This window comes from Sturnus vulgaris, chromosome 23 (genome assembly GCF_052056855.1).
Source record: "Sturnus vulgaris isolate bStuVul1 chromosome 23, bStuVul1.hap1, whole genome shotgun sequence".
NCBI classification, from domain to species: domain Eukaryota; kingdom Metazoa; phylum Chordata; class Aves; order Passeriformes; family Sturnidae; genus Sturnus; species Sturnus vulgaris.
The window spans coordinates 2,570,968-2,595,743 of NC_142265.1; the positions used below are offsets into that span (position 1 = coordinate 2,570,968).

General features: G+C 48.2%; 1 protein-coding gene across 6 annotated transcripts in view; it reads left to right on the forward strand.

Annotated features, from left to right (window-relative positions):
• The window catches only part of ARHGAP32 (Rho GTPase activating protein 32), a 178,951-nt gene that overhangs the window by 110,672 nt on the left and 43,503 nt on the right, over positions 1–24,776 (forward strand). For 2 of the 6 annotated variants that reach the window (XM_088177983.1, XM_088177984.1), the window contains 3 exons: positions 1,267–1,348; positions 8,372–8,422; positions 10,984–11,058. In XM_088177983.1, coding sequence (XP_088034109.1) covers positions 1,267–1,348; positions 8,372–8,422; positions 10,984–11,058 — 208 coding nt within the window. Of the gene's footprint in view, positions 1–1,266; positions 1,349–8,371; positions 8,423–10,983; positions 11,059–19,012; positions 19,109–24,776 lie in introns of those variants that run through there. The other 4 variants (XM_014891117.2, XM_088177986.1, XM_088177985.1 and 1 more) reach the window with 3 other exon arrangements.

The window sequence follows — 24,776 nt, forward strand, 5'->3', positions numbered from 1 at the left end:
CAGTTACAGGGCAGCCCAGCTCAGAGCCCGAGTGCTGCTGGCCCAGAGTGCTGCTCCTGCAGGTTCTGCCCTGAGCTCTCAGTCCTTACAACAATGGGATTTCAAATCTGTGACACTGTGTAATGGGTGACAACTTGTCCCTGTGGTTGGGCAGAACATTGCCCTGCTGTGTGTTGGGGGTGTGGGAAGAGGAAAGGATGTGCTCTGATAACTGTTGCTTCCTTTGGGGAATTTGGAATAACTTCAGTCTGGACACTCCACACATGACACTGCCACCAAACTGCTGGGAGGTTGGTGAGCAAAAATCATCTTGGGAGTAGGAAGGAGATCAATCTTCTTCCATGGAGACAAAATGTGTGAGATTAATGAAGAGAGGAGGGACTGTCTGCCAGGCTTGGTGCTGACTGTCCTGTGCCTCCAGAGGATCTCATGGATGTGCTGACATGAGTGGCACAGTCCTGGCTCAGTTCTGCTCTCATGAGCTCTGGCTCTTTCCCTCATGTTCCTGTGGTGTTTGAGCAAACTTGGTGCTTCCAGCTGTCCCAGTCACAGGCCTGACATGGGACAGGGAATCCTGCCCTGCCTCAGATGAGGAGTCAGGGGAGGTGGTGGTGCCTGAGTTACATCTCACAATACAGGAGCTATGCTGGGTGAGAAACAGAGAAAAGGTGGGGAAAGATGGACCAAGGATTAAAGTTACCAAGGGTCTGCTCTGGTCTGGCTTTCACGGGGAGGAGAGTAAGAAGAAAGATGCTGGGAAATGAGAGAGAAGGTGGGGATGCAAGGAAGTGCCAATTTCTCTCAGCTTAGCCTGAATCGTCCAGCAGGGAAAGGGAAATAATTTCGCTTCTCCCCAGGTACAGCAGCCCCTCCTGAGTGACATGGGAATGTCTGCAGGCACATCCTACTCCAAGAAAACATTAGGATCCTTCCCATAGCCTTTAACCCTAATGCTGCTTTAGAGGGACTCTCCAGCCTTTCTGCCTTTGAGGGGCTGCAGGGAGAAATGCTGAGTTAAAGGTCAGTGCAGGGACACTGCAAATCTTTAACCTTTAAAGTGAATCTCCAGGATCTTGCAGTGCCTTGTACTCTCCGATTGTTCTGTCTCAGGGTGCTGGCAGCAGAGCAGAACCTGCAGTTGTCAATGGCTGCTGGTCACTTGATGCTGGATAATGTCAGGGAGCATTGGGCAGGGGGAGGTGAGGGGAGATGTGGTTGGACAGTTCAGATCATAACACTCCATTTCCTCTTTCTGTTTTACTCCAGGTTGGATTCTTTCCCAGTGAATGTGTTGAACTCATCAACGACAAAGTCCCTCAGTCCGTGACCAATTCGGTGCCAAAACCAGGTGTGTCAATCAGCTTTTTTTGATGCAGTGAACTGGGCTGGAGTTCTCTTTGTGTGTTCCATGTTTAATACCTCCTTCACACGTGTCATGAGTGTTGATCATCCCCTGCACATCCTCATGCCCCTCTCTGTGTGTCAGTCACCCACACATTGCCCCTCTCTGGGGAGTTCCCACTGTTGAATGTCTTTCACTTGCTGTACAGGCTTGTGTTAATGTCCACCTCCTCTTGACTTGAAAGATTTAAGCCTGTCAGAATTTCAAGATACTTTGAGCAGTCTGTAATGAGAGAAACCATGATGCCAGTTCTGGGTGATCAAGGGAGTGTTGCATGTCAGGATTTTTTATATAGAACAGAGACGAGCAGGAATGTTTGTGCTGATCACATGGAATAGATCACCTTGGTACTGGAAGGTCCTTTCTGCTAGAGGATAAATGGAGGAAGTTGGATGTAACAGGATTGGAATGCTGGTTGCTTGTGCTCTGGGTACATGGCTCCATCTGCTTCCTCCTGCCTTCTGGACAGTTCTATATTGTAGGAGAAACAAGCAAATTAACCCAAAGTTCTGCTGAAGAAAGGAAAAATAAACAGAGAATGGGATTTTGGATCTGACTCTACTGTCAACCTTCCCATCCTTTCAGTGTGTTCTGGAAGTGATTGGCATTAGGTGTGCTGGCATAACTGAGATCTCTGTAATATATCTTTAGCATTGAGAAGTTTGAATGTGCTGTTCTTTCTTTCAATGTTACGCAGCTGGAAAGTGGAGCTGGTGTTGAACGGGTGTGCTTCTCATCCATCTTCTCTGTTTTAATGATGTTCCTTAACTTGGCAGATTGCTGACTTAGTACTTTAAAACAAATAGATGTGATTCAAAAGCTTGACTTTTACCAAGGGAAATAACAGCATTTTATCAGCTCAGAGCTCTGGAGTTTGGTGGAAAGTCATGGATAGCCCAAGCTGTGAGTGCTCTGCAGTGATCTGTGTACTCTGGAGAGCTGGCAGGTCAGGGCAGGGGTGTCCTCAGCCATTGGCATTGCCACCCTCTGGCATTCCTGAGAGTATGCATTTAGAATCAGAGGCACAGAGATGGGCATTCCCTGGATCCAGGACCTGCCTGTGCCCAGCCACTGCTCTGTCAGCTAAAGCAGGAAAGGCAACTTCCAGCCTAAACACAAGCAAATGTTTATTGTTAAACATGACTCAGGCAGTTTGGTGTCTGTCTTGATTTGAAAGACAGGTGTTAGTTAAGAAAGGCAGGAGCCTCTCTTGAAATGGACAATGGAAACCCCCTCCCTCCAAATTATTATAATTTTGAAATTAAGGGGCTCTTAGACAATGATATAGGAATAGGAATAACAGTTCTTTAGTAGAAAAAAATTAAAATAAAAATATAGTAATACAAAAAATCCCCAAACCCAGAACACTGCCAGAGTGAGAATCCAAGGTGCCCCCATCAGTCAGTCAGGGTTGGTGCAGTCCCATTCCATGGTGGCTGCATCCTCCTGCAGTGACAGATGTGGTTCTGCTGGAGCAGGGCTCCTGCACAAGGTGCAGTTTTCCTCCAGAGCTCCAGGGATGATGTGCAAGGCTCTGGTTTTCCTCTGGGATCCAGTGGGAAAAGGCTGCTCTGCTGTTCCAAATCTCCCCTTTGATCTGGGTAGGAAATGCTCGGCTCCTCCCCTGGGTGGAGCATCTCCCAATGGGATGATGGAATTTGATCAGCCCTGCCCTGGGACTGCATGGCCATGAACAGGAGAGATCTCCTGGAGGGAGGATGGGCTGTGGGAAAGATAAAGAACACTGCCCCAGCTGGGTTAACAGATGGGGATAGAATCCAGACTGCTGGGTATATCCTGCATTGCAAGCCAAGGCAGTGTACTGAGCTGCTGGGAGCAGTGTCTGTGTGTTAGGGGGAGAGTTGATGCAGAATGGAGCAGAATGGATGAACAGATTCTCTCTGGCTTCAACAACATGCTGGGGGTGGATTTCCCCTTTCAGCCCTGGGAAATGTTTGGTATGAAGTTGGCACCACAAGCCCATGTCCCATGAAAAGCAGTAAGTTGGAAGATATTGCCAAGGCACAAGGGTGTCCCCTGGCCTTCCCTGTTCTGTGGGTACATTAAAGGCTCCTCTAGAAGCTTTGAGGTGTAAGGGATGGTGCAGCTGATTCTGTCATCCTGCCCTTCCTCTGCATACAGAATTCCTGATGCCACTCCTTGGGTGCATTCTTTGTGCACCTTGGGAAGTGACAGCACTCCTGTGATGTTGGCAGGAGTCTGGAATTCCTTCCTTGGATGCTGCAAAAGCTGGTGGGAGAGGAGTCAGGGAGGAGGTTCCTGTAGTTAGGGAATGCTGGATGTGGTGCTGGAGGACTCCAGGAGCCATGGCTGGATAAAAGTGCTGGGTGAGATGGGTGAGATGAGGAAGGCAGGAAGGAGTTCAGTTCCAGGTGTGCCAGCACAGCCCAGGGAGGTGGCACAGGGCAGGACTGAGGTGCTGCCAAATGGGCAACTGGATGTTCCCAAGGGCACCCTGCAGAGCCAGCTGGGAATGGCATTGCTGGGATAATGCACTTCCCTTGCCCATATTCCTGCATTTTGTGCTTTCCAATCCATGCCTTATGCACACAGGGTATTTCTCAAGCACTTCAATACCCACACTAATTACTTTTCTCTGTGTACCTGTATTTAAAACATCAGTTTGGCTGTCCCCAAAGAACAGAGACTTTCCTAAAAGTCTCACTTGGAGCTGTTGTCCTCACTTGACATTAGCAGGGTATTTCATCTTGAATTAATGTGAAGTTTTAGACTTGGCCTTGACAAGCTGCACTTATCAACAGACCAACTTTGATTTCTTTAATCAAAATATGATGTGTGGAGCATCCAGGACATTGTGTATGTGCAGAGTAAAGCTCTTTGCCACGAAGGAATTTCCAAACACAGAACTCCTCGTGCTGCTTAATTGTCCCTGGATCTGGCTGGGCTGAGGAACTTAATGAAAAGCAGATGGAAAGCAGGGAACTTCCTGCCCTGAGTTTCTATTATTATTTATAATTAGAGGGTTTGATGTGCACAAGGGATGGGGAGAGCATTTTAATGAAGCCATAAAATATTGCAGTGGTCTCGGATGCAGGGCAGTGACTGCAGTTCCATGGAGATGAAATATAGGGAAGGGCAGAGTTGGGATTGAGGGCAAACTCTGCTTTTGGAAACAATATTTTCATGGACTGTGGCAGGACGTGCTCTGTACCAGCAGTGGTGGAGCCAGGGCCTGGGATAAGTGATGGAAAATGGCCATACAGAAAAACTGGCCTTTTTTTCACTTCTGAACTGTCAGTCATATGAAAGAATATCAGTTTTGCCCCAAGTCACCTCTCAGATATATTTGACAATAAAATTTGGAGTCAGGAGAGGAAAGGTGCCTGTCGATTTTCCATCCTGTGTTGGACTAAACCTGTGCCCTATTTTTTTCATGTTCAGTCCTTTAAAAAAATGCTTTTTTGTTTTCCAGCTGGGATGCAAATGCTTTCCTGACTGTTTCTATTTATGTAAAAAACCCCGTGAAGATCTAGGAAGGTTCTGTGGGCTCATCAAATCCCACATTTCTTGAGCATCTTCCTTCTTTCTAAATTCTTAGTGGGATACAATACTCTATAATTTTTGGCCTAAAATACTTAGACTAAAATATTGTATCAGATTAATATCTGCTATTTCATAGTTAATATTTTCAATTTAGCTGAACTTCAGTGCCAGAATAGAGGGAATCAGCTCATATTCATGAGGATTTTTAGAGATCCAGGATAAAGGCTGCATTTGAATTTCAGATATTCAGAGAGAAGTGAACCTTTTCAATATTCAGTGCTGCTCAGAAGGAGAAGTGTGAATAGCTGCTCTGGATTTTCCTTCTAAGTGAACATTTGTGAATAGCCTGAACTTTGTGGCTGTGCTGACTCCTCTCATCCCTCTCTGTCCATCTCTTTTTTTTTTTATGTCCATGAGTGTTCATGTTGTCCCCACTCCTCAGTCACAGGCAGTGTCTCAGCTCTTCTTTCAGTCCCTTTCTTCCTCAGAATTCGGGATATTTGTAATTTAGCAGTATTCTAACCCACATATCACACCTAACTCATACCTGCAGTTTGTTTTTGTCTTTTCCTAACAAGCAGCATCTTCCTGTGACCCAGCTTCACTGCAGTGGCCTTGGCAGGGTCATTTTGGGCAACATTTTAGGCTTGGGCTTTGCTGGGGAGCAGCTGCTTTCAGTGGGGAAACACAGAATTAAGCTGCATTTTGCAGGGGCAGTTAGAGCTGAAGAGAAGAAATGGGGGAGTAGAAGGTAATGTTTCACTTTTTTTTTTCCTCCCCCCAAAATAAGCACTTTTAAAGCCTCAGGGGTCATTCTCACAAAGAATGTATAACCCAGCAGCTCTGCCTAACTTTATGGAGGAGTTTTCAGCTTCCTGTCTCATCCATTTATTTTGAGAGGTGAAGGTGCTTGTTTGAGACATAGCATTAAAAGGTCCCCTGTCAGTATTACAAGCTGTTGTGAATGACTAATTTTCTTTTTAAAACATCAGTAACAGATTGATCTGGGTCAGCACACCCAATACAAATAATCCACTGAATTTCAGGAGGATTGAAAATTTAGCTCTGGATCAGACCCCAGGCCACTGCCCTGACCTCCTGCAGGCTCTGGTCAGTGCTGGAGAAATTAATTTTAACTGCAAAAATGCAATTTGAGACACATTCACTGACCTGTTGTAATCACAACAAGGCCATGCCTGGTTTGAAACAGGCTCTAATTTCTAATCCCTGGATAAAAAAGATTGTGGTCAATTTTTAATTTTAATAAAAATCAGAAAGGAGAAAGTACAAATAGAGCTTAAATTCTGCAGATGCCCAGGCTGAGCAGCCATTTGACACTGATAAGAGCATCATGTCTTAATTAGGCTTTTATAAAGAAAACAGGGGAAGTGAAAGTGTACATAATTAGTAGCAGTCTTGTTAATCTGAAGTAAACAAAGCAGTTTGGTGTTCATGGCAGTGTCTCATAAAAGCTGAATTAAATGGAAACATGCTGAGCCAAGGCAGGTTTCCATTTCCAGGGGGAAGCAGAGAGGGGATGAGCACCCAGAGCTGCTTCAGCCCTGCCAGCCCCAGGACCAAAATCCTGTAGGGAGTCTGATCCCTGGGACATGGGGGAAAATCCAGCAGTGGGAGTGTGGAGCCTCACTGCAGGACAGTCCCTGTCCATGTCCCTGTCCATGTCCATATCCCTGTCCATGTCCCTGTCCATATTCCTGTCCATGTCCCTGTCCCTGTTCCTGTCCCATCCCTGTCCATCTCCATGTCCCTGTCCATATCCCTGTCCATGTCTCTGTCCATGTCCGTGTCCTTGTCCATGTCCCTGTCCATGTCCCTGTCCCTGTCCATGTCCATGTCCCTGTCCATATCCCTGTCCATGTCCCTGTCCCTGTTCCTGTCCCATCCCTGTCCATGTCCATGTCCCTGTCCACATCCCTGTCCATATCCCTGTCCATGTCCTTGTCCATGTCCATGTCCCTGTCCCTGTCCATGTCCCTGTCCCTGTCCATATCCCTGTCCATGTCCCTGTCCATGTCCCTGTCCTTGTCCCTGTCCATGTCCCTGTCCCTGTCCCTGTCCCTGTCCCTGTCCATATCCCTGTCCATGTCTCTGTCCATGGCCTTGTCCCTGTCCATGTCCATGTCCATGTCCCTGTCCATATCCCTGTCCATGTCCCTGTCCCTGTTCCTGTCCCATCCCTGTCCATGTCCATGTCCCTGTCCACATCCCTGTCCATATCCCTGTCCATGTCCCTGTCCATGTCCATGTCCCTGTCCCTGTCCCTGTCCATGTCCATGTCCCTGTCCCTGTCCATGTCCCTGTCCATGTCCATGTCCATGTCCCTGTCCATATCCCTGTCCATGTCCCTGTCCCTGTTCCTGTCCCATCCCTGTCCATGTCCATGTCCCTGTCCACATCCCTGTCCATATCCCTGTCCATGTCCTTGTCCATGTCCATGTCCCTGTCCCTGTCCATGTCCCTGTCCCTGTCCATATCCCTGTCCATGTCCCTGTCCATGTCCCTGTCCTTGTCCCTGTCCATGTCCCTGTCCCTGTCCCTGTCCCTGTCCATATCCCTGTCCATGTCTCTGTCCATGGCCTTGTCCCTGTCCATGTCCATGTCCATGTCCCTGTCCCTGTCCATGTCCCTGTCCCTGTCCCTGTCCTTGTCCCTGTCCATGTCCCTGTCCCTGTCCATATCCCTGTCCATGTCTCTGTCCATGTCCTTGTCCATGTCCCTGCCCCTGTCCCTGTCCCTGTCCATATCCCTGTCCATGTCCCTGTCCATGTCCATGTCCCTGTCCATGTCCATGGAAGTGCTGCAGGAATCTCCCCAGGCTCTGAAAGCCAGCAGGGCCCAGCCAGCAGAGACTGCAGCAGCTCCATGCCAGCCTGCTCATGGAATTGTTAGGCTGGAAAAGTCCCAGCACTCCCCAGCACTGCCACATTCACCTCCAGACCATGTCCCCAGGTGCCACATCCACACACATTTCTCAGAGCAGAACACAAGCTGGGGCTGAGGCAGAGCAGCAGAGCACAGCTCTGAGACAATGACTCTGCTTTTTGCACAGGGTGAAGACTAAGAGCAACTTCTACTTTAGTACCAATGGAAATGAAGGAAAATTCAATATATAACAAAATTCCATATATAGCAAGCCCTGTGCTGTTTGGCAGGACAGGGATGTGCCTTGTGCTGAAAGGTCAAACATGCAAAGTGTTGGGGTTTTTCTGAGCTGGGACACAGGGTGGGAATTCCTGGATCCTACTGAATTTCCCAAGTGTTTAGCACCAAATAACTTGAAGGATTGGGTGTGTTGTATTGTGCTGTTCATAGCCCAGCTGAGCTTTGTGTGAAATGAGCCCATTTTCAGTGGGAGCATATTTTAACCAGCTGCTTTTTGTTTTTGTTTTGCTTTTTCCTTTTTATTTATTTCTCCCTTCCCAGTGTCCCCTGCCCATGGAGCCCGTCCAGCGTCCTGGAGCTACTTCCCCCCTTGTATGTCTTCATTTATTCCTTTGTCCTTCTTTCATTCTTGCCTTGTTTCTCTGTTTCCTTTTTCTTTCCTTCTTCTGTACATGCAGGGCAGTAGCACTGATGCCCTGAAGGATATTTAGGGGAAACCAAAACAAATCTTTGTTCTAAGGTGCTTTTTAAAAAGATATTTGGATATAAAATAATACAGCATGGAAAGAACAAAGCTGGTTATAGCTCTTTTCTGGGGTTGATAGAATCATTTTGAATCCATAAAAAGATTGAAAAGAAAGAAATTAAGTGCCAGACGACCAAGTATGAATGTCAGTGTGAAAGAAAGAGAAGATAAAAACGGGTGATGGGGAGGAATTAAACATAGTTCTTGAAGTTTGTTAGAACATGACAGCCTTCAGAAGCCACAATTCCTTTTTTTTTTTTTTAATTTTTTTTTAATGAGGGAATGGTGTTTGTGCCTAATACCTGGCAATGCCCAAAATGAACTAGTACATGGCTTGTTTATTCAGAGTCCTGCTTCACCTTGCCATGGTCTGTTTTAGATCCTGCTAGTGCTGGTCTAAATATCACAACAATAACCTGGGATTGGTCATGTTGATTTATCATTTTTACAGCAAATGCCTCACTGGAACAAATCAGCTCCCCCTGGGATGTTGTTTGGATTCCCTAAGTCAGTCTGAAAATTTGATATGCAAATACTGTAAAGAGATAATTATAAAATATATAATATTCATGTAAATATACACAGATACATCCTTTACTCACACACCCACTGGTGTCCCTGTGGAGTGGGGAACAGGCAGTGCTTTCCATTCCTGGTGCTCCCCCCAGGACAGGAAAACCTGTTCCTGGTGTGAACATTTGGTTTCAGACCCCTCCAGGCAGAAGGGGAGTGCAGAGTGGGAGAACAGGGATATATCATTTGTAGATTTGTATTTGGGATATATCATGGATATATCCACTGCACATATCCAAACCCACAGGAGCCAGGGAGTACTAAAACTGGGATAGAGGTTTTAAGAATGAGGGCAGAATTTATTGCTGTGACTGGCCATGTCCACTGATAAATAATTTGGCAGGAATCAGAATAGTGTATCTTGTAAGATGCAGGGAGTTCCCTTTGGGCACACAAATATGGAGAAAAGATTTTTCTTAATGTTTTTCCATTTGTGTAGTCAAGTTCCTTGGATCCCTGAGCCCTTCAGAGATGCAATTCCTGCCAAAGATCAGCAACAGTTAAATTCAGATAACACAGGGAAGCTTTAGCCTGTCTAATTTTTCAGGCGGGCTTTTTAATTATGTTTTTTAACAAAAAAACCCCAAGGAATGGCCACATTTCTGGTTATTTAATGCACGTGGTCAGTGCTGAGTCCCCCTCCTCTGTCAGCTGTGAGAAGGAAGATCCTGACAAGAGAGCAGCTCTAATATTTCTACTCAAAGCTATGAGGCTTATCAGTGGTACTGCTTGCTTTTCCTGTGAAATTAATTCCTTGTGCCAGCCCTGTCCCTTTGTGAGTCACAGAATTGCCACAGAGATGACAAACTTGGCTGTGGCTGCTCCCAGAGCACCATTGGAGATCTGGGGAACCACATCCTGCCCTGGCTGAGCACTCCTGGGCTCTGGGGCTGGTTTTTATTATTCCTGTGTCCCACAGATCAGGGCTCCATGACTTCTGCTACCAGGAATTTAGAAATATTTGGGTTTTTTAAGTAAGAAGGATTTGAGGTCTTGCTCAGGTTTTGCTGGTGCAAGGGGGAAGTTCATTTCTGGGCTCATGTATGCACTGAAGTTCTTTTTTGGGCTCAGATAAACAGGCTGAGCTCTGGACAGAGAGGCAGGGGCTGGAAGAGGGTTTTGTAACTGGAACAAAGTGCCCCTGAGCACAAGCCCAAAATCTTTGGTCTCCAGGCACAGCAGAGGCTGTTCCTGCATGAGCTGTGCTGTGTTAAAAATCACTGATTTGTCCTCCAGCATTTGCCAACATAAGCTGACATCTATTTTATATAATTTTTATTACTCTTTTTACAGTGAAAACTCTGCTTAGGGTGGTCTGTGCCAGCATCCCAGAATCCCAGACTGGTTTGGGTTGGAAGGGAGCCTAAAGATCATCTGGTGCCACCCACTCCATGGGCAGGGACTGGAATTGGGGATTGGCCTGCACACACTGAGCTCTCTCCTGAGCCAGCTCCAAGCCCAGTTATTCAGGCCCCAGCAGCACCACTTCATCTCCAGCAGCTCAGTTTTCCAGGGATTTGGGTGTTCAGCTCAGTTCAGCTCACCTCATTGCTCTTTGCTGTTCATGCTGTGAGCTCAGTGAGTCACCTCCCTCCTGCTCCTGTTCCACACAGACATTGATGGGCAAGAACAATTCAGGCCTAGAACAGCCCAGAGAAGCCCCAGCTCTGCATGCCCAGCACTGAACTCTGGATTTCTCCAGCTCTGTCTCTCTAATTGCTGTCTCTCCACATTGAATTGTTGGTCTCCTGCAGTCCCTCCAGGAGATTTTTAACTTTGTCCTCTCTTGCCTTCTGTCTGTCCCTGTGCCCCCTGCCCTGACCCTGATTATCAGATTTGGAGATGGATAATGTAAAACCAGGCTCTGCATTTGTTACCGAGGCTCTGAACCAGTCCCTGCTGAGCTCAGGTAGAGCCTGTTCTGTGCCATCACTCTCTGTCCTAACCATGTCTAACCCTGTATGTGGTAGCAATAACCACTCACTAACCCCTGGGCTTGCAGTCATTTATTTATATGCCTAACTAGCTGTAGTGTCATAAATAGTGAAATAGAGAATGATTAATTTCTTTTTATATTAAAACCTGTTGGGTAGAAAAGCCAGTGCCTGGTTCTGAGGGCCCATCTTCTCAGGGGCAGATTTTCTGCAAGTGATTTCCAGACCCAGTGAGTGAATCCAAATCTTCAGGTGATGCTCAGCACACCTGGGCCTTGCCTTGTGCACACTCTGCAGTATCAGGAGCCATGTGGGTGTTCATCTGTGTAGCAGAAATCAGCTTCTTCTCCCCCCAGCTGCTGCATTTCTAAATAGAAAGCATTCTTCTTTTCCCAGGCTTTCAATTCGTGCCTCACTATCCAAAGAGTTTGCCAAACTGTCTGTGACCACGCTCTGGAGGGAAGAGCTTGCTTGAATAAGAGAGTGAAGAAATGTGGTTAAATATATAGTTTTATGGCAATGGAAATGACCCTCCTGTGTGCCCAGTGCACTGGGAGAGCAGAAAACAACTGTGGTGTGTTGTCATTGCCATGACAACGTGGCTGTTGCTTGTCAGAACTGGCACTAGGTGAAATTAAAGTGTTCCAGTGGAACTGAGGAGCTGAGATGTGTCCCTGGTACATTTTATGTGATTAAGTATTTGATTCTCAGTTATTGAGAGGTATTTGACAACAGACATTTCCCTTTATTTGCTTGTTGTGTTGAATCATACCTGGACTTCTGTTTCCCTGGATCTCATAAGTGCTTGGAAAGAGACTGTAGGTGGGATTTTAGGAGAGGCAGAGCAGCAGTGTGTGGGAGCTTTATTTAGGCACAGCTTGGCATCAAGGCAAATGGAGAGTTCTTGCACAAGCTTCAGACAACATTGTCCCCTGTGTCCCTGGGTTTCACCCAGGGATTTGGGTTGAACTGCACCTTCCTAGACATCATCCCAAGCTGTTCTTTGGGTTAAATGAACAGGTTATTATTGGATATTTGATATGAAAGCAATGCAGCCAGTCAGAGCTCATTTGAATCCTGCTATCCACAAAACCATGGAATCCCCTGAGCTGGACCTACAAGGATCATCCAGTTCCCCTCGTGGCCCTGCACAGACACCTCAAAATCCCACCTTGTGCCTGAGAGCATTGTCCAAATGCTCCTGGAGCTCTGACAGCTTTGGGGCTGTGACCATTCCAGGCAGAGGAAGAACCTTTTTGTGATACCCAACAGCACTGGTAGAACATTTCAGTTTATGAAGGAACCAGTGCTGGTGCAATTTGGTGACTGAAATGCTTGGGAAGTGCCAGGCATCTCTTCTAATTATATTTGAACTGATTGCAAATCTTCTTGTAGTTTAGGTGTAGAGCTCTCCATCTGCTGCAGTCCTTGTCTGGGTTCCTATTGTACCTTCTCCAGTCATCAAAGGAGGATTTATTCTTAAGCTAGTCTTTAGGGCTTTATTTCACTCCCGTCAGAAGTGCTGAAAGCTTGCTTTTAAAAAAAAATAGTATTTTGCTGGTAGTGTGGATCTTGGATACATTAGGAATGCCAAACTTCACCTTCAATAATTGTGTTGTTTTGCTGGATTTCAGTGCAGTGAGTTCTGGAAAGTGCTTATTTACCCTGAATTGCTCCAGTTTTACCTGGTTTTAGGAGAAGGGGATTTATTGCAGGGACTGCCCGGGACTATTGGACTGTTTGGTCTTTTTAGGTCTTCAAATGTTGTGTACTGCAGATCAGAACTGCAGCAGCATTTTCCTGAGTTTTTCATTTCCTTGGAGTCTTTTTCTCTTTGCCACCCCTCCCTTGTTTTAAGCAATTCGTCTTTTGTTCCTTCCTTTTTTTTTGGCAGAAAGGGATGAGAGTTGTGGGCTGATCTGTGGAAGTGCTGCTAAATACAGGATTCATCTGGTCCTCTATGAAATTTCCACCATGAAATCTGTGATTCTGCTGAAAAAGTAGGAGTTGAAGAGAACAGCTTCCTGAGCCTGTGTGCTGGGAACAGACATGGCAAAAATTCTGTTCCCTGGGCAATCAGGAATGGGATGTAGGAGCATCCCAAAAGCAGCAGCAGCATCTGTCCTGCCTGGGATGAAGGTGCTTGCAGCCCTCTCTGTGGGACTGGATTTGGAGCAAGTCCTGCTGTGCTGCAGCCAGCCAGGCAGCACCGTGTGTGTTGTTCTGCTTTTCCAGCAGTAGTTTGGGAGAAGGAACCAGCAGGGCCCTGGATCTGCTCCACTCCCTTTCCCCACAGGGAACAGGATGCTCTTGGCATTCCATGGAAGCACAGCATTCCCAGGACCAGTTATGCAGCTGAAGCTGTGAATGATCTTCTAAATATCCCATTTCCCTTTTGCAAGGGGGCAGGGCTTGGATGTTCATCTAGACCTGCATGAAAATCCCCTTGAGGATTCTGCCTAGTGTACCATGGTAGGAGTTGAAGACACACAGGGTGGCAGGGAATTTTGGGAGCTCTTCACCAAACTGGGACAAGTAGTGGATTTAGAAGGAGCCAGTTTTGGAGTTAGAAAGTGTCAAATATTCTTTCTGCACCTTCTGTCTGTGGGGACATGTTTTTATTAGTAACTTACTTTTGCCTTTTGCCTTCAGTGGCAAATCTGAAACACTTTCCCTGTCCACCTAAACAAAATCTCCAAGCCTTGGCTAACTCCTAAGTAAGAGACAAGCAGGAATTGTATTTCACCAAGTTCCTAAGGATGCAGAGCATTAGGGAGTCAGTGTATTTCTTCTTCCTCTGTAATCCTTTAATCCTTTAACAGTGCAGATGTTTCTGACAATGGCAGTGAGAGTCAGGAGTGCACTTTGGCAGTGCTTCAGGAGCACCCTTGGCTGTTCCTTACCCACACTGAGGAGTTTTAGGTGATGTTGATGCAGTATTTGCAGTGAGAACAAATCCATGTTTCTGTGACATTTCCTGGGTGCTATGGAAACTGTCTGGGTGGTTCTCAGGAAGTTGTGAGTGAGCTGGTTGACATTTTCTTCAAGAGGCTTGGTTTTGAAAGCCTGGAGTGGAAGAGGAGGATTTGGGGCTCAGTGCTGTGTCTGGAGGGCACAGGGGAAGCTGGGGCAGGGCAGGAGATCCATCCTTTGGAGGGAAACAAAAGGGACCCGCAGGTTCAGGGACCCAGCAGCAGGAGGAAGGTGCCCTTTGGTCCCTTTTGGTACCCTTTGATGTTTCAGTCATATCCTCTTTTCTTTTTTAGCTGAACTCAAAGGGAGTTTTCTGATCTATGAAAGCCCTGCTGGAGCCCTCCCAGCCCCGAGGGAATGGATCCTATGTCCCCTCAGGAAGTGCCTTGAGTGCAAAGCCCGTGGTCCCAGAACAGCTGGTGGAACCAGCATTGTCCTGTGGGACCATGAGGTGCAGGCTGAGCCTGGGGATGCTCCAGGGACCTTCTCCCTTCTCTGAACAATCCCAGTGAGCACAGGTGGAGTGTCAGTGAATGAGCTGCTGTGCCCAGCCCCCAAGTTTGCATTCAGTTGGCATAGCTGAGTCTCCTGGAAGTACAGAAAAGATCCCACACATAGCTGGCACTAAACAAACCCATCCCTGCCCACCCCAACCCCCTGTCAGGATCCAGGCTCCTGGCCTAGGAGCCCTTTAGCAGCTTTGGGGAGCAAGGGGAGCAGCAGAGCCAGTTGAGGAGCATCCTCTGCTCCGTCCCAGCATATCCTACATCCCCACTGGGAGGCACTACTGTTGTAATTACAGCACTGGAAATCAGCCTCCAGGCACAGGGAAATGCCTGCAACACAGGTAGGGGGAAGAGCCAGATTAATTCCTGTGCTCCCTATAGTGCAGTTTCTCCTTGTGTGTGGTCACCAAGGCTTTGGAAAGAAGCTGAGCCCATAAACAGCAGCTTCAGGCATCTCACACTTTGACAGGTAATTTTGTGGTGAGCCTTGGCCGTGTTTCCTGGGGAATTCTAATTGGAAAAAAGAAAAGGAACAAGTGTGGTATGTGGATCTGTGCATAGTCTGTACACATCAGTTCATGAATAATTACACAGATCTGTGTTCTGTGCAGGTAAGAAAGAGCTGTGTTAATGTTTGTTCTGGAAACATTTTTGGTGTTTGAGAGGCTGCATCCCCCAAAATAGGCTGAATAGTGTGAAGTAAGGCAGTGAAACTTGGCTGAGTGCAAGGTGTTGGAGGTACCAGTGTGCCATTTTCCTTTTCCCTTGTTCTATGCTGCTTTCTCACTCTGCCTGCTCTCCACTTACTCAGGTTGGGGGGGCTGTTATTTTTAAACAAGATGGTTTTTTCCTTTCTCACAAGCTCTGTCAAAATGGGACTTAACTGTAATAATAGTTGGCTTAGCAAAACTCTGCAGTTATGCTAAAAGCTCTGAAATAGTGGCAAGAGGGAGTTTGTTCTGCTCTGCTTTCCCTCTTCTTTTCTCCTGAATAATTCTGTAAATTAGTGTGGGAGCCAGACTGTGGCTTGGAAGTACTTCGAGCAGCTTTAACCATAAATGATGGCACAAAGCTCTGATCTCTTCCTTGGCCTTTGGATTTATCAAAGGTCATGCCAGCACATAGCTCAACTCCCATTAAAACCTGGTCCTGGGAAGTTCACAAAGGTTGAGCAGCTACACCACCATCCCTCTGTGCACAGAGACTGCATAAATGGAATACTTGGAATATTTTTCTTGCAAGCCATTACAGACCATGGCTCCATCCACCAAAAGCTCAGTCACCACATGGTACCACTGAGCCCAGAGCAGCTGTGACTGCCTTATACTGGAAGTGTCCAAGGCCAGCTTGGACAGGGCTTGGAGCACCCTGGGAGAGTGGAAGGTGTCCCTGCCCATGGCAGGGCTGGGACTGGATGAGCTTTAGGGTCCCTTCCAACCCATTCTGGGATTTGATGATTCCATACTCTGTGACATTAAATACCTGGATGTCAAATCTGGTTGCTTTCAGCTTTGAATCAAATCCAATCACTTTAAGGCATTCCATGCCATGATGTGCAGCCTCTGTTGTTTTTTTTTATTTTAATGCCCCACTCTGCTTTCATCTATAGTTTCTCAGCAACACCCCTTATTTTTAAAGGGTTTTTTGTTTATTTGTGTTGTGTGTGTTTTGGGAGCAGCTGACTGCAGGATAAATCCAGCTGAGTAAGAAGCAGCATTGGAAAATCCTGACTGTCCAACTCCTAATGATTACTTGAACCTCCTTCAGTGGTTGCATTTGCAAAACCAGAAAGTGGAAGAAGCTACGTGCTGCGCTAATAACATTCTCTGGGTTGCTTTGCCTTTCCAGTTCTTCTGTCTGAAACAACTTTTGGAGGACAGGGCGAACTTGAGAATTGAATATTGACAGGCACATGGATGGACCCTTTTTTCTGTGGTTTCAAGTGCTTGGGCTTCTTAGCTGGGTTTAAAAGATATTCATTATCTGCCACTTCTGCTCCATGGCAAGCAGACCAACTCCTCAGGAGTGGGGAATGAATCTCTTTCACTTGCTTAATTAAAAAAAATATTTACAATTGTCAGGCAAAGGAAATTAGAACAGAAAGTGAGACTCATGATTATTTTTTTATTTCCAATCAAATATTCACTACATCACAGTAGTGTTCAGTGCAGTGGAGAGCAGAGACCCCTGTGCAGGCACAGAAGGTCCCAGGTGCAGAGGAGTCACATCTTGGTTGCTCAGATTTCACTCCTGAAAGAAAGGCAGTTTCTAAGAAGGATTAAAGATTTTCCTTTACAGGAAACAAAGTGCAGATGGGAGAAAGGTGTGCCATTGTACACCAGATAGTAAAATAACCTCCTCAGAGCAGTAATTGTAAAGGTAAAACCCAACCCTGAAGCTGAGGCAGCTCTGTGTTATTGAAGATGCAGCTGTTACATTCCTACTCTGATTAGCAAAAGTAGAATTGGGAACTCCTGGCCAGAGTCTGAAACTGAGCACCAGCAGTGTGTGAATGGGGGGTCACCAGCCTTGAAGGAGCCTTCCTAGCAAAGCCTGGCCTAGAGTAAAAGGAAAAAAAATTACATGGGGAGCATACAACACATCCTGACAGCTTTGGGTAGCTCAGTGTCACTGCTCCTGGATGCTGTTTGGAATTGTATGTGCATTTTGCGTGTTAATTTGGAATAGCATTGCTTCTGCTGTATTCATCTGTGTTGGGATTTTCCCAGCTTTGATTATTGGGTTTGATAGGAAGAACGTTCCCAGAATGGTGAGCTGGTACCAGGGAGAAGGGTTTGTACTTGTAATTATTCAGAGAGAAATGGATTTAGGGATCGTGCTTGGCTGCTGAGGTAAACCCTGGTGTGATGGTGTGCTCCTTGTCCAGGCCAAGCAAGTCCAGCAGTGAACACCAAGTGCACGGAGTAGCTGGAGAACAGGATTATGGGGAGATGTGAGTCAGCAAACGGTTTTGAAAATAGCTCAGAGGAGAAAACATGAGCACTCAAAGAAAGGAGTTTTCCCCTCCTGCTCATCAAGATGTCTGCAGATAGAGAGGCAAATTCTTCCTTAATCCTTCTGACCCTGAGGTTGCCCACCTTTAGCTGGCAAGCCCACATTTTAAAGTGAGTGACAGCAATTACTGGGATTGATGTACTGGTGTTAATCGGGGAGCTCGAGGTCAAACAGCACAATGGCAGAACTTATCCCACAAACCTGCAGTAAATGCATAAGGTCTCAGCTTCACTGGCACTAGGAAAAGGTTTGGCTGAGGCTTCCTGCCCTCCTGGCTCTTGTTCCTGCTCCAGGTGCTGGCCGAGACTAGGCAGGGATAGCAGTGCTGGAGTCAGGTCAAGTCCCAGGGTCTCTGTGCTCTGCCCTGGGCTGGAGCCTGCCTGGAACTGGGTCACTGGGAAATGATCCTGTCATTTGGCTTTGCTTTCAAACAGCAGAACTCCCGGAGAGTTTTTAATTGGGTTTGTTTTCAGTGATCTGATCATTGATTCAGTTCAATGCTGACAGAGGGAGGGGGCATTGTTCTGCGGTGACATGGGCAGGGACACACACGGTGGGTGCGAGGTGCGGTCCCCAGGGCTCGGGGCCAGCCCTGTCCCATCTGCAGGCTGGGACGTGCTTCCCCCAGAGCACTCAGGCATGCCCGGTGTCCCTGCCTTCCTTCTGGACACGCTGAGACACATCTCCAGTGTGGCCTGGGGGATTTGCAGTGGCTGGAGGATCGGGATGGGGGCACAGATATGCCCCGAGCTCTGTCCTGGTGGGACTGGGCTGTGGCACTCACCACAGTGTCCTCTCTAGTTTTTGTGGCTTGAAGGAGCAAGGAAGGAGAAGGTGGATAAAGGTGAGTGCAGCTTTCCTGGCCGGTGTGTTTTCCTGCAGGTGCTGAGGGGATGGCCCTGGGGCTGTCCCCATGGTGGGGCTTACATGGGGCAAAGGCAGCGGTCAGACCTCACAGAATCCCAGGATGGTCAGGGTTAGGGACCTGAGAGGGTCACCAGGTCCTGGCACAGGATTGTGTCCAGTGGGTTCTGGAATATCTCCAGTCAGGGACACTCCACAGCCTCTCTGGACAATCTGTTCAGTGCTTGATCACTGCACAGCGAAGTTTCCCCTCACATTTAGCTGGAACTGCCCGTTCTTTCTGTCTTATTGCTGGGCACCACCGAGCACAGCCTGATTCATCTTCTCAGCATCCCCTTTTTAGATTTTTGTATCTGGTATTTTTTTATATTTCTATTTTAGACCTACCCCAGACGAGCAGCTAGCTGTGTGCTGCCCTCCTGCCCACCTGCGCCCTTTGCCCGGCCCGGGAGGGGGAACCGGAGGGACAGGAGGGTCCCGGCGCGGGGGCAGCGCTGGGGCGGCTGCGGGAGCCGGGAGGGAGGGAGGGAAGGGGGGAGGAGGGAAGGAGGCACCTGCGGAGGAGGAGCCGGGGAGGGGCTTGGCAGAGCCGCAGAGGCTGCGAGCGGCCGGCGCATCCCGCGGATCCCGGCGGAGCCGAGCGGGACCAGGCCGGGAGCAGGGCCAGGTGAGCGGGGACTGGGCCGGGAGCGGGGACAGGTGAGCGGGATCGGGCCGGGAGCGGGGCCAGGTGAGCGGGGACTGGGCCGGGAGCGGGGACAGGTGAGCGGGACCGGGCCGGGAGCAGGGTCAGTGAGCAGGACCGGGCCGGGAGCGGGGCCAGGTGAGCGGGGACCCGGTCGGGAGCGGGGCCAGGTGAGCGGGACCGGGCCGGGAGCGGGACCAGGTGAGCGGGACCGGGCCGGAGCAGGGCCAGGTGAGGCAGTGATGGCCCGGGTCACCTGGCCTGGGACTCGGACAGGGGGCAGAGGTGTCTGCGCCACTTGTTGCTTAGTAACTTGCCAGGTACTTCATGTCTGTGTGGGGAATGAGTGGCTTTGGGTGAGGATTCTTCTTTCCCGGTGGTGATGGTGCGTCGGGAAAAAGGCTCTTGGTACATTACATTGGATATTGGGAAGGAATTCCTCCCTGGGAGGGTGGGCAGGCCCTGGCACAGGGTGCCCAGAGCAGCTGTGGCTGCCCCTGGTTCCTTGGAAGTGTTCAAGGCCAGGTTGGAAGGGGCTTAGAGCAGCCTGGAACAGGGGAAGATGTCCCTGCCACGGCAGGGGATGGGACTGAATGGGCTTTAAAACCCCTTCCAAGCCAAACTATTCCATGATTTGATGGTTCTTAACATCCCCGGTTGGGCCCGGGGGTGCTGGGCTGTGCTGGGTGCCCTGCCCAGGACAGTGCCAGAGCGGAGCTGATCCTGCATGGGGGTGATGCTGTCGGGGTGCTCAGATGTCTCCCTGCCTGGGATCACAGTTTCAGCCAGGTAAAATATGCCTGGTGTCAGTGATTTCTCTCTCGTCCCTGGCTGCTGGTTACAGACCTGTGTTTCTGCAGTGGGAGAAGATCCTCGGCGATTCACGCCCTTGGGGGTTCCTTGAATTGGTCACCAAGTACCGATTAAATTTCCATACTTACCCCTCTCCCCCTTCTTGTTAATTGTTTTACTTCTGTTTCCCTCTAAGTAATCTTTGCCTTGAGGTTTCTATTCCTTGCTCCACACTGGGTCCGTAGTTGTAAACTGTTTTATTGGATTTATTCTCGGGTCATGAGGGTGTAGCAAACCAGAGCTGTTAAAGGGAGCCTCTTTCATGTCCAGGATGATTTGTGTGAGAATTCTATGCAGATCCCAGCAGAGAAGGAATTCCAGCGTGCAGATCCCCTCTACCACAGTCGTGATGCTGGGGCTGCAGGGCTGGAGTTCAGAGCCTCCCTCTCAGATGTGTACCTCCCTCCCCAAGAGACAGCTGACCGAAGGGAATGTCTACAATTTAAATTTCAATAGATTTTTGCATATCACTTCATCCTTTTGTCTTCCCTCCCTCCCCAGACTAGCACATCCCTAAGCATTAATATTATTGATGCTGTTGGTCAGGAGAAAGGGGCTTCCTATTTAAAACAGCCAGCCCGTTGTTTGCTGGAGCCCTGGGGCAGGGAATGCGCACTCTGGAAAATAAAATTCTCAGGGAGAGACGTTACTGTGATCACAGTAGACACTTTGCAAGTAGCCATGGCTCGTCTGTTCATATTTGTTCAGAAAACCTCCTAAAAGCCAGAGCCCATTTTAAGGACTAAATGCCCTGCAGGATCTGATTATTTGTGACAGAGAAGACAGGAGGCCTTCCCTTTCCACTCTTCCTTTGTTCTGGGCACCACACAGGCTTGATAAAAGAAGCTCATTTGAAATCAAAGCCCTGCACTGGGAAGTGAAAGGAAAAGAATATAAAGCAGGCAAAACAATACATTATCTGCATTCCTAAGTCTTAAAAAGCAGATTTAATTCACCTCAAATCCCCAAACTTTTAGGCTCAATTTTCACTTTCAGTGAAGTTTTTTACACTTCTTTAGCTGTGTAAGGAGGATGTGTATGAAAATATAATTTTTATCCTCTTTTAGCTATTGTATCTTTCTGGTGTATATAAAGTGACTGTAATGTGAATGAAAACTGTGGTCATGGTCTTCAGTATTTTTGTCGTGACTTCCATGGGAAGAGTCATCTCAGGGCTTAATGCAGGGGTTAATAACTAAAGCATGAACAGTTTAGGAAGTCAGGGCTATGAATAGGAGAAGAACCATAGCATATCAATCTGGGAAGGGTATGTCACTGCAGAGTGGCAGTACCTGCTCTGGGCCGCAGACATTTGCCCTCGGGCCAGTGAAAATGAGAGAGGCAGCCTTTGGGAAGGGACTGGGAGAGCAGCAGGGATGTTCCCTGTCATACTGGGGGTACCTCGTACCTCAGCACATGTGCCCAAGGACTGAGGCAGAGGCTGTGCCATGGGCATCAGGAGCAGCGAGGCAGTGTGCCTTGAGCCTGCTCCTGTTTGCAGAGGGATGGATCCTCTGCCCCTTCCCCATGGGATCAAAAGGCTTTGTTCCTTCCTTCCTGCTTTCCCCATGCCTTCATTCCTTCCCCATGCCTTCCTTCCTTCCCAAGGCCTTACATAAGAGTAGACCCTCTCTCTGTGGGATGGGGCTCCATCTGCCAAACTCCTCGCTGTTGCCCTGGTGGTGTTTGTTGGTTGCTGTCCCATCCTTTTCCATGGCTCTCCTCCTCCCAGCGGCCGGGCTACAGGAGCTCGGTGCCGCCGTCACTCCGGCAGTGCTGCCCGGGCTGATCCCCACTCGTGCTGCCCTGGGAGGGCTCCGGGCTGCCTGCCTGTGTCCAGAGCACTTGACGTGAGGCAGAGTCAGCTTGGGTTACTGTCAGGTTTTTGAAAGATCTCCTGCAGTGCTGCTGCCCCTTGCAGGAATGGCGTGGGCGAGGCTCGGCCGAGCTGCAGCTCCACGGGACTGTTGGGAAGGGTTTTAGTCAGGGAAGGAGCTGCTGGGAGCACGGCTGGGCTGTGAACCAGGCACAGCAAAGGCCCTTCGCCTTCCAGGGAGTGTGAGTTTGGGAACTGTCAGCTGTTGGCTTCTCTGAGGCCATGGCCGCTGGAATCAGGACAAAAAATGTTTGGTTTACACTGTCCTAAAGGGAGGTTGAGGTTGTCCATTAGCAATTCCATCTGTGTGGATTTAGCAGCTCCAGTCAGCTCCAGCAAGGGAATGTGTGGCATTGCCATCACTGACTCTCTGTGGATCTCGTTCCTGTTCCTGATGACTGGTGAGCTGGAGAAGCTTCTGGCAGAGATGGCCCTGCTCTGCTGTCACCTAATGCCAAGGTGACATCTTGCCTCTTGAGCGTTCTTCCATTTCTCTCTGGGTTGGAAGTGTCTGCAGAGTTATCCAGCACAGGGTGCTGGTTGTTGGTGTTCATGCTTCCCCTTAATGCTGCTGCCCCAGCTGAGGTTCCAGAAATTCCTTTAACCAGAAGCACCCTTCATGGCCACATCACTACAACCTTTAGGGTCCTTCTGAAATTGGATTTCTTCTCAAACCTTGCAAATTGTGTATCGGAGATACCCTCAGGTCACAGTGTCACATTCTCTTCAGTGGGAGCCTAGGGTTGCACACAGGCACATTTTGGTGTCAGATCTCACATCTTTGGGTGTGGTGTGAGCTTGGCCATGTGAGGTCAAACAATCCTGACATGCCGAAGTGAATGTGGGTGGGAGGCTGACACCATCTCCCTAATGGCAGATCTATATTCAGTTCTGCCTGTGATGGTTACCTGAGTCAGAGCAGCCTGAAGGATCCTCAGTCTCCAGGGTAGGTGAGATAAGCAAAAGGATTGCATTAAGCTCTGCTAGAACGCAGAGATTTAGCTAGAATGAAAGAGAAAAAAGATCTTTCAAGTGTCTCTCTGGGTATTTTTCTCCTAGCTCCAGTTTCCCAATTTGCTCCTCTTGTCTCCCAGTTTTGCTGCTGGCCCTGTGACCTCTTTGTGTCACCTGAGCTGCTGCCCCCAGTGCCACGTGTGCTAAATCTCTGTCGCTTTGTTTTCAGCTCCCAGTCCTTTTCCAGACTGGGCCTCTAATAACTGGTTTCCTTTGCACCACAGCCCTATTCATCATTATTTCCTCCCCCAGTTACCTGTCCCAGCCTGTCCCTGCTGCATCATTACTGGGACTCTGTTAGTCAGCACTGTTGTTTTTTTCTAAAATACAATTTAAACTTGTTAATAGAATTCATAGATTGACCTTGCTGGCCCTTGAACCTTTGAAACCTCTCTCGTGTCTCCATTAGCCTTCAGCTACATAAATAACTGATTTCTATCTCCTGGCCATGTACCACTGCCCTGGGGCAGGTGTGCTGTTCTTCGGGGATCAATTCAAAGATGTCCTGGGGTCTGTTTGTTCAGGAGGTCAGGTTGTATCATCTTAGTGCTCCCTTGTGGTCATAGATTCTGTGCAAAGATCAGTCATGCCTTAAGGCTGGAAAATAGCACAGATTTCTTGGTATCAGACATAGGTGATAGACTTTTGCATCAGACTAACCTGGTGGTTATCATTCTTAAGCCATTACAAACACTCAAAAAATTTGGCAGAAAAACATGGAAAGAAGTTTTGCAGTTGTACATTAGCTCCTGGTTCATATCTCATGGCCATAAAGAAACTTCTCTAGGCAGTTCATTCACAGTTCATTCATCCTCGAGCATGTCACTACAGACATGTGATTTTAGTTAAATGAAAGTAGCCACCATGCTAAGTAGCTTCTGGATTTGCAGTGTCCTGTCTCTGGCAGAGGAGTGCCCAGACCCAGGTGCAGCAGAAGCTGAAGGAATTGTGGAACTGAGAGTTGCCGGGCTGGTGCATCTCTGGTGCCAGATGTTCCTGTGCTGGCCAAGGGGAGCCAACCTGAGCTGAGGGCTGCTGTGTCCAGGGATGGGGAATAGCTGGAGTTGTGCTGAGGTCATTGCACAGACACTGCCCAGAGGGTGGCTGCAGCAGCCTGGGCAGATGCAAGAGTTGCAGCTTCCTTATTACCAGGCTTTGTGAATAAACAGCACCAGCTCTTATCAATGACCTACTTACTCTCCATATGTGTGGGGCTCTTGTGGTAGGTGGAAATCTGTCCTTATTCATGGCTGGTTCTTGCCTTAGTTAATTGGAATGATTTTTATCAAATGACACTGAAATTAATCACCTTTAATGTATTTCTTCAGTTCAGAGCCCAGCCTTAACTGGTGGCAGCCTGGCACAAGAGAAATGCTGCAGCATCAGAAAACACACAATTATTTTGCTCTTGTTTATGGCAAACCAGACAGTACACATTTATGAAAGTTATTGGAGATAGAAAGATATTTTTAGACTCTCATATCTATGGAATTTTAAATTATCTCTTGAAAATCTTTATGCCTGCTGAGGGAGCCCAGTATAGAGATTAGTGAGATTATTGCTGTGTTGGTTGGTCCTTCTTCAAACCCAGCATCCTGTTCAAGGACTAAGGGATGGTGCTTGGTGATGCATGGTTCCACATTCTGCTTGGGGTTTTTAGGGCTGTGTAAATGAGCTTCCAAAATAGAATGTGCTGTGGCAGGAGGGAAGGAGGAAAATGTCTTGTTGCTAAGGAACCTGACAGAGAACTGGGAGATGTGACTCAGTTCTTGGCTTGGCATCACTTCTTGGTGAGATGTGGGTCTGCAGAGAGGGTTTTTCCGAGTGTGAGGGGTGGATATGGAGTGTACTGGCTGATGTTTCAGGAGGGGTCAGGGTCACTGATGCTGTGTGAGGACCCAGCTGGCC